The 17876-nt window shown below is 51.2% G+C and overlaps 1 protein-coding gene across 1 annotated transcript; it reads left to right on the top strand.

Annotated features, from left to right (window-relative positions):
• Positions 1-3957: 3957 nt before the first annotated feature.
• On the top strand, positions 3958-17561 carry ITIH1 (inter-alpha-trypsin inhibitor heavy chain 1; the record flags this gene model as incomplete). Its single annotated transcript, XM_084247754.1, has 21 exons — positions 3958-4071; positions 4235-4255; positions 4573-4739; positions 5094-5198; positions 5572-5734; positions 6360-6473; positions 7767-7892; positions 7975-8091; positions 8728-8896; positions 8998-9123; positions 10316-10497; positions 10773-10958; positions 11954-12093; positions 12699-12853; positions 12946-12960; positions 13802-13882; positions 13993-14106; positions 15126-15327; positions 16497-16663; positions 17167-17278; positions 17432-17561. The coding sequence occupies 21 exons, from the start codon at positions 3958-3960 to the stop codon at positions 17559-17561; spliced, it is 2706 nt and encodes a 901-aa protein (XP_084103880.1).
• Positions 17562-17876: the final 315 nt, after the last annotated feature.

Here is a 17876-nt window from a genome sequence, read left to right as displayed (position 1 = left end):
GCCGTCTCCGGGAGGATCCGCCATAGAGCCTAGGCGCTAAGCGGCTAGAGTGACTCTGCCGGTCCCTGTGGGGGGTCACTTTCTGCCTCAGTTCCACCGTGGGGGACTTAACGGGTTGTCTTGGAAGCTTCCACTTACTGATCACGTACTTGTTTTAAGTGCTTTGCATGTACAAGTATTTATTGACTACTTACCACGTGCTAGGGCAACAAATTCCCTGCTTTCCTGGAGCTCACATTCTAATGGGGGAGAGGGGTTGGCGAAATCTAAAGAGTCTACAAGTAACATTATATTTGAATTATCACATTATGGTTAATCAATGGTTAATACATCCGGCAATCCATCTTAATTTTTATGCATTTCAAAGTAAATTTGTTACAGGGCAGGGAGAGGGACCCTGCAAACCTGCCTGCTCTAAATAGTTTCTGCCGTCCGCCCTGTCCCTGTTACAAATTGAAGCTGTCAATCCATTTCACCCCTAAACACGTCAGCTTGTGTTGCTTATGAGAACGGCAAAGAACTCTCATGAGGAGTCCACCTCAATGATTCCACGAAGTCACTTGACCAAACTAGGCAAGGCTTCTAGTAGTTTAAGGCAGCGCCCCTGGCCCCCTTTAAAAGCCCTGTATGTAAAATCAGAGCTAGCCAAAAGAATTCATTTTGTTCAGTCAGTTCCTCCCTTTTCTAGAGCAGTTACTAAATAAACAAATAAATAAATCTTACAAGTGTAAATCCCTTCTCTGGCCCTTTAAGATATATGTGTGTATCTCCTACAACCCAGTCTTTCTCCAGCTGAAATCCAACTCCCTCCTAAAGACAAGTGCCTTAGTTCGTTTAATCCTTGCTTCAATCCTGTAAGTCTGGTACTATGCACAGTTAAGCAAACGGAGTCTCTGAAATGTAACTAAACTTAAAACAATATTATAGAGACCTTAAGGTTTCCTTACTCTTAAACTCCCCTATAATCACTTGGTCCCAGCTGCCCCAAAGACAGTTTCCTTGGCAATGACTCCAATTCCCACTTTTTTTTTTTAAATTTTGTTTTCATCTATCCCTCTTTCCTCAGCAGCATTTGCCCTTCTGGGGAATCCTCTCCTTTCTTGGTTTATAGAAATTTCCTGGTTCTCCTGCTCCTCTGTTCCCTTTTGACTTCTGCTCCCCTAGATTTTAGGTTTCCCAAGGTTCTGGCTCCACCCTCTGCAATTTGTGCCCCCCCCCAACTGATTCTTTATCAGATCTGTCATTCACTCTACAGATACTTAGTGTGGGCCATGGTGCAAGATCAGTGTCCTGCCTGAAAGCACAAAGTGAATAGGTTACAAAATGCTACCCCAGTGGAGCTTATAGTCAAAGAGGGAAATGACCATCAATCAATTGATCATGCTAACAAGTTATCTTTGCCAATTGGGATCAACGCTGTACAGAAAGTTCACAGATCCAGTGCTAGCACCCAAGGGAGATTTTGCCAAACAAGTATTTCTTGGGCTGAAGTTTGAAGGAAAACTTTTTCAGACAGAGGGAGTGCCACATGATAAGGACCAATGACTTTGATTTGTGACCCTACCTCTACATCTCGGTGTGAATTCCCTTAGTACTGGGTGGGCCTGCCTGCTTCAACATTCTAAATCCAGTATTGGCATGGCAGCAGGTATAAATGGGTGAACTGGGGCTTGACAAGTGAGTGAGTGAAAAAGCACCAGAGTACATGGAAAGTGTGGGGGGCAGGGCACAGCCTCTATTGGTGAGATGGAGGAGTCAGCAGTAGGTTCCTAGGAGCAGAGTTGAAGAGGAGGGAACAGCCATTCAGATCAACAATGAGGATGGTTAAATTCATTGGTAACTGAAAATGTGGAGAGAGAAAGGAATGAATTAGAAAGATATTCAGAGATTTGGAGAAGGGGTGGGTGGAGGAAGCAGGGCATTCAGAATGGACATATCAGATTGAAACTCCCAGCAAATCAAGCAGGCAGTGATCTGTGTGGGCAGAGCTTTGGGCAGGTATGAGCCTGTGTGTTGTCCTTTTGCAAGGCAGCACAACCACTGTCTCAGAATTCCCCAGGCACAAACCTCAGAAACCTCAGCTGCTTCTATCCACCCATTCCCCCAGCTCCCACATCCACAGGGTACATCTTTATCTGTAACATGGGAACAACAGTATCCATCTCTTGGGGGAAGTTGCAAGCAGTGAATGAATAAACAATAAAGGATGCAGAGAAGGAGGCCAGGTACTAGTCACTGTTAGCTTTCCCTGCACCATCCCTCCTCCACCTAGGCCTCATATATGTATTTCTAGCATCTACATTTGGACCAGGATTGCTAGCCATCTCCTAATAATCCAGTCTTGATCTAGCCACATTGCTGCTCAAAATATCTTTAGTGTTTCCCACCCAAAAGACTGGTCACCTTCAGAACCCTGAGTCAGCTGGTCCCAAACCACTACTAAGCTTCTTCCCATGTTCTCTATCTGGTCCTGTTCCCATCACACAGACACCTGGATCTTCCTCAAGCATGCTTCACATTGACCCAACTGCTTTTCTCTTCCTCTCCTTTCCAACCTCCCTTCCCAGTGCCGTTCTATTTCCCAGGCACCTGCTCTAGGGGTATTCTCCTAACTCCCTTCCGTATTTCTACAGTTCTTTCATGCTCCCCTTTAGCTTCTGCCTACTGCTGGGATTCATGGGGCTTCCTTTCACTTGTCCGGCTCCTTTTCCCAAGGCATCAGCTCTCTGAATACGAGGCACAATTTCATCACTGGTATTCCCATGCTGGGCACTGTGCCCAGCCTACCCAGGACTCAGTCGATATTGGTACAGGAAGTCAACAGATCCTCAAATACATGGTTTCATGTTCATTCATTTCCTCTTCCACAAAGTCCAGAAAACAGGCCAGAAGGTCATTCTGGCCTATGGAAAATAAACCCTTTCCCAGAAGCTGAGACAAAATTTGGGACAAGCAAACAGAGATCAAAGAGGCTTCTGGGGCCCCTCACCGCATGAAGTCACAGCAGCCAGCACATTCAACCCAGGGGCCATCTCTGTCCAATGTGCTGTCACTTATGGGGAACAGGAAGCATTAAAAGCTAAAACTGCACAAGTTCAAGAAGGATCTCTGAGGTCTTTGACTCTGCTTCTCCTTCCTTCCTAACAATGCAGAGAGCATTTCTTGAAGTTCTGTTCATGCTGTGGTATCAGTGTCCCAAGAATACTACAAGGATAAAATTAGACAATAAAAGGCTTAGAGCAATCTGTCAGTCATATAATCAGGCATATAATCAGTCCTCCAGTAGGAAAGTATGACTTTCATCTTTATTTTCCCTTTTCCTGCCAGGTATCCCTGCTCAGCTGGAGAAGTGAAATGGTTTACTTCTGTTCTTCTTTCAAAACCTGGGGGAGAAGGTCCAGAGTGATGAAGCAACTATCCTAAAACATGCATCACTCATTACACAGCCCTGGGACGCATGCCCAGACCGTCCCTGGCAGAACCAGGGTTGGCCCCATCCGAAACATGGGTGTGAGCAGACACTTTCTAAGTCACAGTATCTGCCTCCCTGGCCAAAGTGGGACTGTCTGAAAAGTTTGTTGATGTTTAAAGAATTTTGAAAGTAACACCTGATGAATCTAGAAATTTATTTTTAACTGTGACTACTTGCCACATAACACCATATTACTGGTGTTGCCTTGAGGATTAGACGAGGCAAGACCCATCTAAATGTGGGGTCCTCAGAATCCAAATAGGCTGAGTGCAGTTCTGTTGGAGGCAGGGGCCGCATAGTCTTTGGCTGGCCAGGAACTTACACAGGTGGGAATCCCCCCAAGAAGAAAGCTTTCACTGCCTATTTTGGATCCCCCAAATTGTAATATTTGCCTTCACCTTGTCTAATGTTTAATCCATGTTTATCAAGCACTTTATTGATTAATGGTCTGAGTGAAGGGACAAGGCCTCAAGATCCGAGAGATCATGATCAGCACCATGGGGCTGCGGGGGCTGCTGTTCGTGTGCCTGGTATCCCTCCTCACCCTGCAGGCCATGCCAGCTTGGGGTTCACCTACAGGCAGGCCCAAAGGCAGCAAGGTATGTGGGTAAACCCTCAGGGCAGAAAGAGGTAGCTGGGTCTGACTAGAGAAGTGAGACCAAGAGGCAGAGGGCACAGGCTGCACCCCACTCCCACTCCTTAATAGATGGGCTGTGCTGCCTGAGCATTCACACTCACACTTGTCCCTGGTTTGTTTTCCAGAAGCGACAGACTGTGGACACAGTGAGTGAGAATCTCAACAAAGGGATCTGTGATGGGGGCATTATTACAACCTTGTTTCCCACCCCACCCTATCCTCTGGGGGTGTGCCCTTTGTTGGTGTCCTGCTGGGACTGCCATCTTCCGGAAATGGGGACTTTCCCATTCCACCCGCTATGTCTCAGGGCAAGAAAAATGGAACAGGTCTTCCTGGGAGATCTGCTCTATTTTCAGACGTCTTGTGTCAGATGTGGGTGCTGAGTCCCAAAAACCACACTGACACTGCTCATCAGCCCAGAGGCCCCCACGCCAGGTCACAGATCCCTCATGTCTCACTTTAGTCTGTTGATGGCGTGACTATCCGGAGTTTGAAAGTCAACTGCAAAGTCACCTCTCGCTTCGCCCACTATGTCATCACCAGTCAAGTGGTCAACAACGCTGATGTAGCCAAGGAAGTGGCCTTCGATGTGGAGATTCCCAAGACGGCCTTCATTAGTGACTTTGCCATGTGTGTGTGCTGCCCAGATCCCACAACCAGAGGTTTAGCTGTTTCCCAGCCCCAGATCACAGCTCAGAATGGCCAGGCAGTGCAGATCATCGACCCATTACCCAGAGGGCCATGGGCCATTTCTAGCTCTGAGGGAAGGATGGAGCCCAGTAGGTCTGTCCTCAGCTTCCATCTTGGAGAGCTAATAGGATCCTGCAGTATTTTTTTGGCCCAAGGCCAGCAGGAGACACCCTCACCAAGTGAGTGTTCACCAAGACAGGGCTTTCTCAGGGTGGGGACTAGGATTGCCTTCAATGACAAGGGTCTGAGTGGTCGAGGAGGACACTTCCCCTGAACATTTCTTCCTCCCTGAAGCACTTCAGACGGAAATGCATTCGTAGGGGACATAAAGGACAAAGTGAAAGCGTGGAAGCAGTACCGGAAAGCAGCCATCTCAGGAGAGACTGCTGGCCTTGTCAGGTGAGTTCTGGGCCCTGCTGGCCCAGTCTCTGAGGCTGCCCTCCCCGCCATGACAGATCTGAGGGCTGCAAGATGGCTTTCTGAGGAGAGCAGGCTCAGGCTGATGGGAAGTAGGCAAACTGCCCAAACTCAAAGAAGGGGCAGGTGCACTGACAAGGCTAGAATTGACTTTCCATGTCCCAGACTAACCTCCAGGAGAAGTGGGGCCCTCTCCTTGGAACTTACGCTGGTCAGTCAGCTAAGACAAGGGTGAAGGTCAAGGAAACCTGGGAGCAGCACTACAGTAAGAGCTATTAATTCTGAGGGCCACACTTTAGATAACAAGGACCCCATGTCACTGACCATTTGTTGTTGCCTCTGGTGGTTTGTTCAGGGCCTCAGGGAGAACGATGGAGCAATTCACCATCCACATCACCATTGGTCCCCAGAGCAAGGCCACGTTCCAGCTGACCTACGAGGAGGTGCTGAAGAGGAAACTTATGCAGTACGACATTGTCATCAAAGTCAAGCCCAAGCAGCTGGTGCATCATTTTGAGGTAGATTGTAGGTGATGGCAGGTAAGGGTGTGGTTGCATAAACCGAGCTCCTTCTCCCTCCTTCCTTCCCTCCTCCCTCCCTCCCTCCCTTCCTTCCTCCCCGCATCCCCCACACCTTGAGGCTGATCGTTGATTCAGCACCAACCATATGACATCCCTGGCCTGAGCACATAGGGAAAGGAGCTGACTCAGGGTGGGCTCCAAGGGGCTCTTCCTAGAAAGGGATCTCCTCGAAGCTGCCCGTCTCCACTTCCTCTCTCTCTCTGAGCCTATGATTGCTCACCTGTCAAATGGGATTCCTGTGAGCCCCAGGACTGCCACAAGGATCCCTAGAGATATTGAATGTCCAGGTGGTTTGTAAACCAGAGAGGCTTGGGCAGCTGAGGGGCTGTGATTGTTACAGCTGGTACCTCAGTGGTAGCTGACTGAGAGACGCATGCCTTCATTCACCCAATTCACGCATGCCTTCATTCACCCAATATTTTTGGAGTGTTGTCTTGTGCCAGGCCCAGTGCTGAGGACTGGTGGGTGCTACACATGGTAGGTGACCAGTGCACACACTAACTCTTGGCTGAGACTTGATGATGGCCTGAATGGAAACTGTGGAATTGCTTCAATTATGCAGATTGACGTGGACATCTTTGAGCCTCAGGGGATCAGCAAGTTGGATGCCAAAGCCTCCTTTCTCCCCAAGGAATTGGCCGGCCAGCTTATCAAAAAGTCCTTCTCAGGGAAAAAGGTGTGTGGGCTGGTTGGAAGGGTGGCAGGACCTCTGGGATCTCTGTCTTGGCCCAGACCCTGATGGAATGTCCAGTCTTGGCCTTGGCAGCACACAGGAGCAGTAGGCTACTGTAGGGGTGACAGAGGCAGTATTCTGTGTTTTGTAGTCCAAGGGAACTCACACTCCTGATTCTTAAAGCAACTTAGCACAAGTCTGCATGCTGAGGCTAGGGCAGGTGTCTGCTGGGCTCCACCACACAGGGGCTGCATGGTCTGGGGTGTTTTTGTTTTGCCTGAGCTGCAGTTTCATCTTTGCCTAGCTCACCCCTGGGAAAGCTCTCAGGGAGACATTGGACACCTGAGCAAACCTCAGATACTGTAGTTGTTCTGAATTCCCATGTCCTTAGAAGCATAAGTAAATTTGCAAAAGCCTCTGGCCTACCCAACCTGTTGCCCACCAATTTGCAGAAATCTCAAAAGCCCCTTGCTTGACCCCTCCTTAGGTCCTGGAGGAATGTGGCACCTGAGTGGATGGTGCCCCGCTAGTGTCCTGCTTCTTAAGTTGCTCTCACCAGAACCAGGAGCAGGCCTTTTAGTTCCTGCCTACTGTTGGCAGTGATGCCGTAACAAGTCACTTAAAAGAAATGTTTCTTACATCTTTGGAGGGGGTTCCAGCAAATAGGATAGCCCAGAGTGTTAGCAAACATGTCAGTTTTAAGTAGGGAATCCAGAGAATAGGTTTTGATTTTCTTAACAATTCTTTGCAATTTTTTTATTTTGATCAGCACGCTTTTATTTCTGTAAAAATAAAGTCTTTAAAGAAAATGTGGACAGCACAGAAGATAGAAGAGCATTGAGTAAAAACCATGCTTAATTTCCCTGGACCCTGACACCAAGTCAGAGCAGACCTCAGCTCCCACTCTGGGCCTTTCCTTCCAGCCTCTACTGCTTGGCCGCTCTGGGTGCCTCCTGTTTTCCAGTCTAGTATTGTAGCTTTGTTTTATTACTTGGCAGAGTTGAATTGACGTCTCTCGTGCAGCCATTATGTGGTCACCAAAATGGTGGTGCTTATTGTAGAAAATCCCAATGATTTGGAAGTGTATAAGTACAAACAAAAAAGCCCAGATCTTCTCTCCTACAACCTACAAACCTGCAAGGGTGTACTCTCAGTAGCTGGGTGGTGAGGGACCATTGGCTTCATTTCTACGTCCATGCACCCCTCCCTCCCCCTCACACACCCTTTGTTGTCTTTGCAAACATTTCATTTGTGACTGCACACACCAGTGTTACCTCACATCCTCTATGGTTCCAGGGTCATGTATCTTTCCGCCCCACCATGAGCCAGCAGCAATCCTGTCCCACCTGCTCTACATCCTTGCTGAATGGGGACTTCAGGGTGACCTATGATGTCAATCGAGACAAGCTCTGTGACCTCCTGGTGAGCCTGAAGCTTCTGACCCAAGACTCAGAGGGCAGCCAGGGATGCTTGCAGAGAGACTTCACTCATTCTTTTGCTTCAGGTCGCCAATAACTACTTTGCCCACTTCTTTGCCCCCCAAAACCTGACAAACTTGAGTAAGAACCTGGTTTTTGTGATCGATATCAGCACCTCCATGGAAGGCCAGAAACTGAAGCAGGTAAAGTACGGCTTTAAGCTGTTCACCCAGCAGAAGCTTCTTCGGTTCCATTACGCAGTTCTCACTGGCCACCAAGGTGTGGGTTCAGGATTTCTGCTTCTGGTCAGAGGCAGGGTGATTTAACAAGAAATCCTAGCATTTAGATATTCTGGAATCAGCCATTTCCTCAATATGCCCCCATGAGCAAGGATATCAGCTTCTCAGTGGCAAAAATGGGGATGATAGCAGTGTCCGTTGCCTGTGGGGTGATGGATGAGGGAGCGCATAGAAGACGAAACATGCACACTAAAAGTGCCAGGATAATGAAGGGGCGCATGGGGATGTGTCTTGCAGCAATCATAGCCCACTGCCCATAGTGCCACAGCCCCCTAGAGGCCTCTTTCTTAATCCCACCCCACATAAGCTTCTGCTCATTTCTTCTTTCCAAGTCAGGCCCCTTTGCCTTCTCTGTCCCCATCATTCACCCCAAGAGGCCAACAGGATGCTTGTCCACTGGTACCACCTGGTTGTCCTTTGCAGCCCTTCCTGCTTGTCCACTATGTGCCTCTGCCCTGTGGCTGGCTGAAATGGGTGTCTGGCTGATGGAAAGCGCTGTTCTGGAGCCACATCCTTCTTCCAACTGTCCTGTCCTTGCAGACTAAGGAGGCGCTCCTTAAAATCCTGGGGGACATGCGGCCAGATGACTACTTTAACCTGGTCCTCTTTGGGTCTGAAGTGCAAGCTTGGAGGGACTCAATGGTGCCAGCGACCACAGCTAATCTGCAAGCGGCTCAGCATTTTGTGCGTCACTTCTCCCTGGCAGGGGGTAAGGGCCGGGGTCTCTGGTGTTACCTCTGGTGTTACATCTGGCATACCTCTGTCCCTTGGAATGAGGGCATATGCTAGTCTACATTCTCTTCTTTGCAGCCACAAATCTGAATGGAGGTTTGCTCCGGGGAATTGAGATCTTGAACAAAGCTCAGGAAAGCCTCCCAGAACTCAAAAACCATGCCCCAATTCTCATCATGTTGACAGATGGCGAGCCAACAGAAGGTAAGCTCTTCAAAGGCTACGGTGGGTTGTCACGATCTCTTAGTTACTAAAAACATGTAAACTGAACTTGGAAGCACAACTCCTGGGGATACTTTTTTTTTTTTAAAGATTTATTTTTTATTTATTTATACAAGCACTGGGTACAGTCAGAAGCGCGGGAGGGTGAGAGAATTCACCAGAGCCAGAGCAGGGAGCGGAGCAGGCAGAAAGACCAGGAGCAGCAGGCAGCTGCACGCCATGTGGGACCCTCCTCTGGTGGCTGGGGAGCAGCCAGGAATCGAACCGGCGCTGCAGAGGCTGCGGGCAGCTTCGCAACCCAGAGCTCAACTGCTGTGCCACTGGGGAGGCCTGTCCTGGGGTTACTTTTGGGGGACAGAAAGACCCAGGGCAAAGTCAAGAACTGGTTTAAAGTGTTCCGACCATTAAGTCTGCAGGCACCCCTACGCATACGAGTAGGGAAATTGGGACATTTCTGCATGACAAAGAGCTGCATGAGGCACAGGCAGATGGGCAAGATTCCTAGGTTGAATTTAAGGAACCATGTGTTCAGAACCTACTGTGTGCCAAAGATAGGACTAGGAATTGAGAAGAGATAGCAAGAGTATAAGACATGTCTCTGCCCTCCAGGAACCCAGATCCATTAGGGGCAGCAGACCCAAGAGCCAGAATTCTGTCAACGGTCCTGACAGAACAGGGTACCAGAGGTTGAAGGTATCAGATGGGGGCACCTGGCCCAGGCAGTGTCCCAGAAGGCCTCCTGGAGTGGGTAATCCCCAGTTCAGTCTGGAAGGAAGAGAGGAAAAGCAGGAATGAATTCTGTTTGAAGGCAACTTGAACAAGAAAAAGTGTGTGCTCTGGTAGGGCCTGCCCAGGAACAGCAAGCACATGCAGAATAGGTGAAACAAGGGTAGAGAAGTCCGCAGGGCCTTGTAGGTGATGGCAAGGAGTCATGGGAGAATTTAGAGCAGAATCAGTTCTGCTTGTGATAGATCATGTGGATGGGCAAGGTCCTCCAGGAGCTGTTGCAGTTGCCCAAATGAGCAAGCAAGAGGCATTGCCTCCAGAAGCCCGTGGGCACTGGAGATGGTCTGAGATGAGAGACTTGGGCCCCAGGGTGTGTGCCCCAAAGGCCCCTTGTGCCCCATGTGTCCATGAGCCTGTATCCTGTCATTCTTTGGGTGTGTGGCTGCAGGGGTGACGGACCGTTCCCAAATCCTCAAGAACACCCGCAACGCCATAAAGGGCAAATTCCCGCTCTACAACTTGGGCTTTGGCCAAAATGTGGACTTTAACTTCCTGGATGTCATGTCCATGGAGAACAATGGACGGGCCAAGAGAATCTACGAGGACCACGATGCCACCCAACAGCTGCAGGTCTCCCCCCACCTCCCTCCCACATGCCCTGACAGTGGTAAACCTTGGGGAGCCCAGCCTTGACAGCCAGTTACCCATCAGCCTAAAAGAGGTACAGCTTTGGCATGGCATTCAAATGAGCTGCATGACCTTGAGCTAATTACTTAATTCCTCTAAGCCTATGATTCCTTCCGTAAAATGGGAGTCCCAACACCCCATTTTGGGAGTGGGCTACCGGCTGGGTGCCCGAGTGACCTACCAACTCTGAGATTGCACCCCTCCATCCGCCCCTGCAGGGTTTCTACAATCAGGTAGCCAATCCTCTGCTGATGGATGTGGAGTTGCTCTACCCACCGGATACTCTCTCGGCCCTGACCCAGCACCGTCATAAACAGTACTACGAAGGCTCAGAGATCATGGTGGCAGGGCGCATCGCTAAGGACAAACTTAGCAGCTTCAAGGCTGACGTGCTGGCCCGTGGGGTAAATAGTGGACTGCAGAGGGTGGAGAGGCCAGCAGCACTCAGAGGTTCTAAATCCTCACTGTCCCCCACCCTAATCCATCCCTGGGAGCCTCATTTCCCCCAAAGTACCATGTACCATGCTATGCATACACCCCAATCCTGAACATTCCTCTATTCAGGCATCCCAGGGGACTGAACAGGCTGGATTGGGACCAACATGACCTTGATTAGTTGTAGTCTCTTGACCCAAAATGGAGTATCATTCCCCCCAAGGTATAAGAAAATGAGAGGCTACCCCTGTCCCTTGACAACCATTTCCTGAACACCTACCATGCACCCAGCTCTGTGCCCTGGCACCGTGCACATCTGTGTGTGTGCATTGGAGGCAGGAGAATAATGAGCATGAGGCCTGGACCTGCCCTGTAGAGTGTAGACTCAAGACCCACAGTGTGGTTGAGGGTTTAGAACTTGGGTTTTGAGTGAAGATAATTGAGCTGGACCTTTATTCCACCCTGACCAAGTAGGTGACTCTGAGCCAAATGGGTCTAGCCACTGGGTAATACTTTGGAGAGTTGTGTAGAGTAAATGAAATAATCCATGTAATCCACTTACACAATGCCTAGTGCATGGGTTACCCCCATTATTGTAGCCAGGGAGAGAAGACACCTTTGTTTTGCTGTGCCATGTTGAATGGGGCAGCCCACCAGAGATTTGGAGTGTGGAGGAGCGGGGCCTGGTGGGGACAGCTGCACAGTGGAAGCAGTGAGGTGCTTGTTGGCATCCCGCAGAGGGAGTCCTTTCAGCAGGGCAGGACCGGGTCCTCCCTCCCTGGGGTCCCTAGGACCTAGGGGTGCTCCGCCAGCTTCTGTGGAATGAATGGATGAATAAGATGAGAAGAGTTCAGGAAAGGTGGGAGGATGCAGGGAACGAAGCTGCAGAGAGCAGACAAGAGTGGGGTTCCTCAGAGGTATACCCATTATGGCACAGAGTATGTCTCTTCATCTGAACCCTCAGGATGGCCAAGAATTCAAGACCACCTGCCTGGTGGATGAGGATGAGATGAAGAAACTGCTCCGAGAGCGGGGCCACATGTTTGAAAACCACATTGAGCGCCTCTGGGCCTACCTTACCATCCAGGAGATGCTGGCCAAACGGTATGACCCCTGCAGCTGCCCAGGTGGGCACTGTCCATCCTATGGCACCCCCCACCTTTGGACCCTTGGACTGGCAAGGTGAACAAAGAAGGGGCGGTTCTGGGCCTTGGAGGTTGAGAGCAGGTCAGATTTATTATTCTCCTTTGTTTAGTTAATATCGACCAGTCAGTCAATATTGAGGGATAGGCCCTCCCGGACACAGGGTAGCCCACTACTTGTCTGTCCCCAACTTGCTGCAGTGGGGGAGGCTGCCCTTTACTGTGAACTGCTGAGTCCAGACCACATTCACCGAAGCCTGACATTGAGCAGAATTTCCTCATTATTCTTCCCACTTAACAGACAAGCAAACTGAGGCTTAGAGAGTTTAGACCCAGAATTTCATGTCTATTAAGTTCTGTGTTTCTGAAGCACATCCTCCAACCCTGCAAAATATCCAGCTTTTCTCTGCGAGAAGCCCTTTAATTATGAAGTCCTTGAGGTCAGCCACCGAATGGGGTACTGCAGGTGCTTCATACATGTGTGCGAAATGAGTGAACTAGTGAGCGAATGAGTGAAAGTTCATTATCATCCAAGCTTTGGGACTTGGAGCTGGTGTCTGCTCGCAGAATGAAGTTGGAGGGGGAGGAGAGAGCCAATCTGTCTGCAGAGGCCCTGAAAATGTCTCTGGACTACCAGTTCGTGACCCCGCTGACCTCCATGACCATCAGGGGCATAGAAGACCAGGATGGCCTAGAGCCCATCATTGACAAACCCCCTGAAGGTAAGGGCTCCGGGCTGGGGGAGGCTTTGGACCCAGGAGTGGGGTGGGGAGGGGTGCTGAGAGCCAAACTCTTCTCTTTCTCTCCCTTCCAGATTCTTGGCCCTTGGGTAAGCTTTCGAATCATGTTGTGTTTTGAGAGGAACTTCCGGTGGTTGGGCAAGTGGCAGCTGCCTGCTCCCCACATGTCCCCTGCCTCTGTCCTCCCTTCTTTCTCTGAGATGCCCTTGCACACTTCACCACAAGCCCGTTGCTTCTGTGCACTTCAGAAGCCCTTGCATGGCCCGAAACCCCCAGCAGCTTCCATCAGGGCTGTAACCAGGACCCCTGGGGGAGGGCTAGAGCCCCCGGGAGGGGCAGTCCTGGTCTAACTAACCTCTGGGCTGGGGTGTACTTGGGGAATGAGACTCAGGCCTTTCGTGTGGGTGGTAAAGGTCACACTGTGCTCTGTCTTTGTTCCCTACAGAGATGCAGGGACCCAGGAGGAGTAAGTGGCAGCTATACTGATGATGCGCTTAAACATTGGTACTCCACAGTCACTGTCCTTTGGGCTGTGCGTTCAGCCCGGGGTCAAGCCCCTAGGTTATCAACCCATTTGCCTGATGAGAAAACAACAGCCTATGACCGGCTTCCTCTGCTCCACTGTCCTGGTAGCCTCTCACTAGGAATCCTCAGAACCGTCCCCACAACCTCGACCAACAGGGCCTGTCCTCCCCCATGCTTATGCTGTCAGTCCCACCAGGTCCCCCTCGAAGAAGACAGAGAGGGACAGCCTGCTGGGCTGAACACAACTTCTGCTCCTACATCCTGAGGGGCATCAGGGATCTGCATTCCCTCCTGCTCCTGGGGCCTCAAGCCAGCCCGCCCGGGTGGGAGGGGCTTCAGGAAAGGAACCAGCAGCTCCAGGAAGGTCACCCACCCTTCTAAATGTCACTCGTTCTCACCTGTCAGCGTTCTTGCTGTCGGCCTCACAGCCTTCTCCGTCGGTCTCCAGCCCTCGTGTCCAACGGTTGCCAAAACAAGTGACCAGTGGTGAGTCCTCAGGAGGGTCTTAGGGACATCCCTGCTTGGTTGAACCCTTGTCCCTAGTCGGTCCCATCTTCCTGATGCTCATTCTAACCGACTCCATGCTATGCCCCCAGTGGACACTGACCCTCACTTCATCATCCATGTGCCTGAGAAAGAGGATCCCCTGTGCTTCAATATCAATGAGGAGAATGGAGTGGTCCTAAACCTAGTGCAGGACCTTAACACAGGTACAGTGACATCATGCCCTCTGTCAGAGAGCTTCCCCGCTCCCGATGTTCAGCCACACACAGGACAGTTGCCATGGCCTCTGCTTCCCACACCCCATGCACCTGTCACCTGTCTGGGCTCCACCTGCTTCCTCTCACCCCATCCACCTGGCTAGGCTTATACAGGATGGGCTTCCTGGGCACAGAACCCTGTGCTTAGGAGGGCCCCATCCTTGGTTTAATGGCTCTGCTATTTCCACCTTGAAATTCATAACAATTTTTTAACAAGATGCCTCTCGTTTTCATTTGGTACCGAGTCTTGCAAATTATGTTATCAGCCATGCCCTCCCCTTGCCATGAGAGGGGGCTCCAACACTCCCCCAAGCCCCACTGGCCCAGCAGTGCTCAGTGATGCGGATCACGCTCCATCTCTCAGCCCCCTTCCCCCCCTCCCAGGCTAGTCAGGCCTTCTGCAAATGTTTGTTGAGCACCCACTAGGGCGCCCGCCCGGGACCTAGTGAAACTTGAGACAAAGTCCCTGCTCTCATGAGAAGAAAGAACAACAGGTGAACTTCATCAGTGGAGGTGTCGAGCCTGAGACATACTGTGTTGATAGTAAAGATGGGGAGAGAGATTTTTTGGCTGCTCAGGTCAGAGAGGGCCTCTGTGAAGGGGCCCCACAAAAGTGTCTGCTGCACATCCTGGCACCCACCTGGGATAGGGGCCACTGAGAAGGGGCAGGCGCAAGTCCTGCGAGGCCTCCTTCAGGGCCAGAGCCAAGCGCTGAGCACTGGTACGTGTGGCGGGAGGGGAGGGAGAGCAGTGGTGTTGTGCACAGCCTGGACCAGTCCCGAAGGCTCCCCTGGAGAGGTGAGACCCTCAAAAATGGTATGGGTGGGGTGTGGTGGTTCCCAGGGAAAAAGTACAGCATGAATAAGGGCAGGCTGGGGGCGGGGAAGGGGGCATCTAGCTGGTGGGAGCCCCCCCCACAACACACACGTACACACACACACATTTGATGGCCTTTCCCCACACTGCAGGCTTCTCAGTGAACGGGCAGCTCATTGGCAACACAGCCAGGAGCCCTGGACAGCATGAGGGCATGTACTTGGGGCGTCTGGGGATTGCAAACCCAGCAACAGGTTTTCAGTTGGAAGTGACCCCTCAGAATATTACGCTGAACCCTGGCTCTGGAGGGCCCGTGTTCTCTTGGAGGGACCAGGCTTCGCTGCGACAAGACGGGTAACTGGGCTGTGAGGGGTTAGGGAGGGGAGGCAGTAGTGGGTGCAGGGAGGACCAAGGCACCAAGCTCCAGAGATAGCTCTGCTGCCTGAGTCTGCCAGAGCCTTGTTCCCCAGCGATACCTGTGGGCAACACCCACATGGGCTGTAGGTTGTGCAGACGTGTCTTACTTTGTGAACCACCCCACCCCCATTCCCTTTATTCCTGTGCGCGTGCTCTGGGCACTGCTGCCTGGATGCTGTGCTTCCATGACTCCCATCCTGCAGTGTACCCTCATCCTGATGGCCACCCTCACCTCCATCAAACAAAGCAGGTTCATCCTCCTGGGTCTAGCACAAAGCCACTTCTTTTCTGAAGCTTTCCTAGCTTCTTCCATTGCTGCACTCTAAGCAATTGTTTTTTTAGCAATTGTCTTAGTATGTCTTGCTTCATATTTCTTCCTTCCTTCATTAGCTCATTCACTCATTCATTCATCCAACAAACTCCATCAAACCCCAGAGCCTGACGCTAAGCAGCAAAGTTGTAGGAAGAGGTGGGCAGAGTGCAGTATGGAAGACAGGTGATGAGTGAGGGTCAAAAAAACCCAGACCCTGATGTTAGACAGGCTGGAGTCCTGCTGCTTACCAGACTCAGATGTGGGACATTGGGCAGCCCGCCTAGCCTCACTGAGCCTCAGCCCTTGCAGGGCCAGAGAGAGAGGGCAGAATGATGCAGTTTGCATGCTGGCTGACACAGCCCATTGACACAATAGCAACATGGGAGGGAGCGTGTGGAGCAAGTAACACCCAACCATCTGGGGGTGAGGGTTTGGAGGGGTATAAGAAGTGAGTCCTGGGCCTCCCTGGTGGCACAAGGGGTTAAGCACCGCACTATGAAGCAATCTGCAGCCTCTGCAATGAGTTCAATCCCTGAATGGCCAGGGAGAAACCCACATGGTGAGGCAAACTGCTCCTGACTCACCCACTGCTCCCCTCAGAAGTGTTTTTCAGTCAGTGTTTTTCACTCTGTCTCTGGTGAATCTTCTCACCCTCCTGCATCTCTTGCCTGTGCCCCAGCTCTTGTATGCATAAATAAATAAATCTTTGAAAAAAAAAAATGAGTCCAGAGGACGAGGGCTGCTGAAATGTGCGGTGCAGCCATACTAGCCTTCACGGTCTCCTGGCCTGCAGGATAGTGGTGACCATCAACAGGAAGAGGAACCTGGTGGTGTCAGTGGAGGACAAGGGGACCTTCGAGGTTGTTCTGCACCGGGTGTGGACAACCTCTCATCAGGACTTCCTGGGCTTCTACGTGCTGGATAGTCAGGGGATGTCAGCGCGGACACATGGGCTGCTGGGTATGGCTGGCTCTGTGGGGTGGGTTGTCGAAGCCAGTGCACTCTCTAGGATAGCTCCCCTCCAACAGGACTTCCAAGACTCAGAGGTCCAAAGAGAGGTTGTCCTGGTGAGGGTCTTGCTCCTCTAAAAGGCTGCAATCAAACACAGTGAAACAATCTCAAGTGAGCCTGGGAATGAATGGCGAGAGATCTGATTAGCAAACAGGAAGCTCCCGCCAGCTCCCACGCCCTCCTGGGTGGGATGGATCATCAGCCACACGCCTCTCTTTGTGGCCTTCCTGTGGGCCTGGCTCTCTGTGGGCATCTATCCCGCTACCCTCTCTCCCCAGCCAGATTCCTTGGCATTGGTCAAAAAATGGTGGTTTTGGATGCCAAAGCTAATCAGAAACAATGAAGCCCTTGACAAAATCTTTCCAGCCCCTCTCAACCTCCAGAGAGTACCTGTTGAGTGCCAGGTAAGTACAAGGCCCCAGATGGTAACTTCTTCCAATGTTCCTTTCCAGGACAATTCTTCCACCCCTTTGATTATCAAGTGTCTGACCTTCATCCAGGCTCTGACCCCACAAAGATAGATGCCACACTGGTGGTGAAGAGCCGCAGGCTGACAGTCACCAGGTAGGTGGGCTGATCTTGTAGAATTCTACCTTTGGCATTTCCCAACATTGGTCCAGACCTTCTTCCAGGTGTCACATGGGTGAGTGGGCTTCCTGAGGAAGTGCATCTCTGTTGGGTCCAAATAATGACCCCAAGTGACTTGTCTCTCCCCAGGGGCTTGCAAAAAGACTACAGGAAGGACCCCCGGCACGGGACTGAGGTGACCTGCTGGTTTGTCCACAACAATGGGGCTGGACTGATCGACGGCGTTCACACTGACTATATTGTCCCTGACATCTTCTGAGCTTCCTAACTGGCAAGACTACTCTCCTTTGGGACCATGGCAGGGGAGGACAGCATCCTGATCTGCTGCCCAGGCCACACCTCACTGTCCAAGCTGGTTCCTATGTGAAGCACCCATGACTTGCATTAAAAAGAGGTTGGTCCAGGGCCTCCCCGGTGGCACAGTGGTTGAGCGCTGGGTTGCGAAGCTGCCCACAGCCTCTGCAGCGCTGGGGCTCTAGTTCGATCCCCAGTTGCTCCTTTTCCACCAGAGGAGGGTCCCACGTGGCGCGCAGACCTCTTCTGCCGCCCGCTGCTCCCCTCAGCAGTGTACTTC

The sequence above is a fragment of the Talpa europaea genome, assembly GCF_964194135.1.
Source record: "Talpa europaea genome assembly, chromosome: 11".
Taxonomy (NCBI): Eukaryota; Metazoa; Chordata; class Mammalia; order Eulipotyphla; family Talpidae; genus Talpa; species Talpa europaea.
This window is presented reverse-complemented; position numbering and strand designations above follow the sequence as displayed.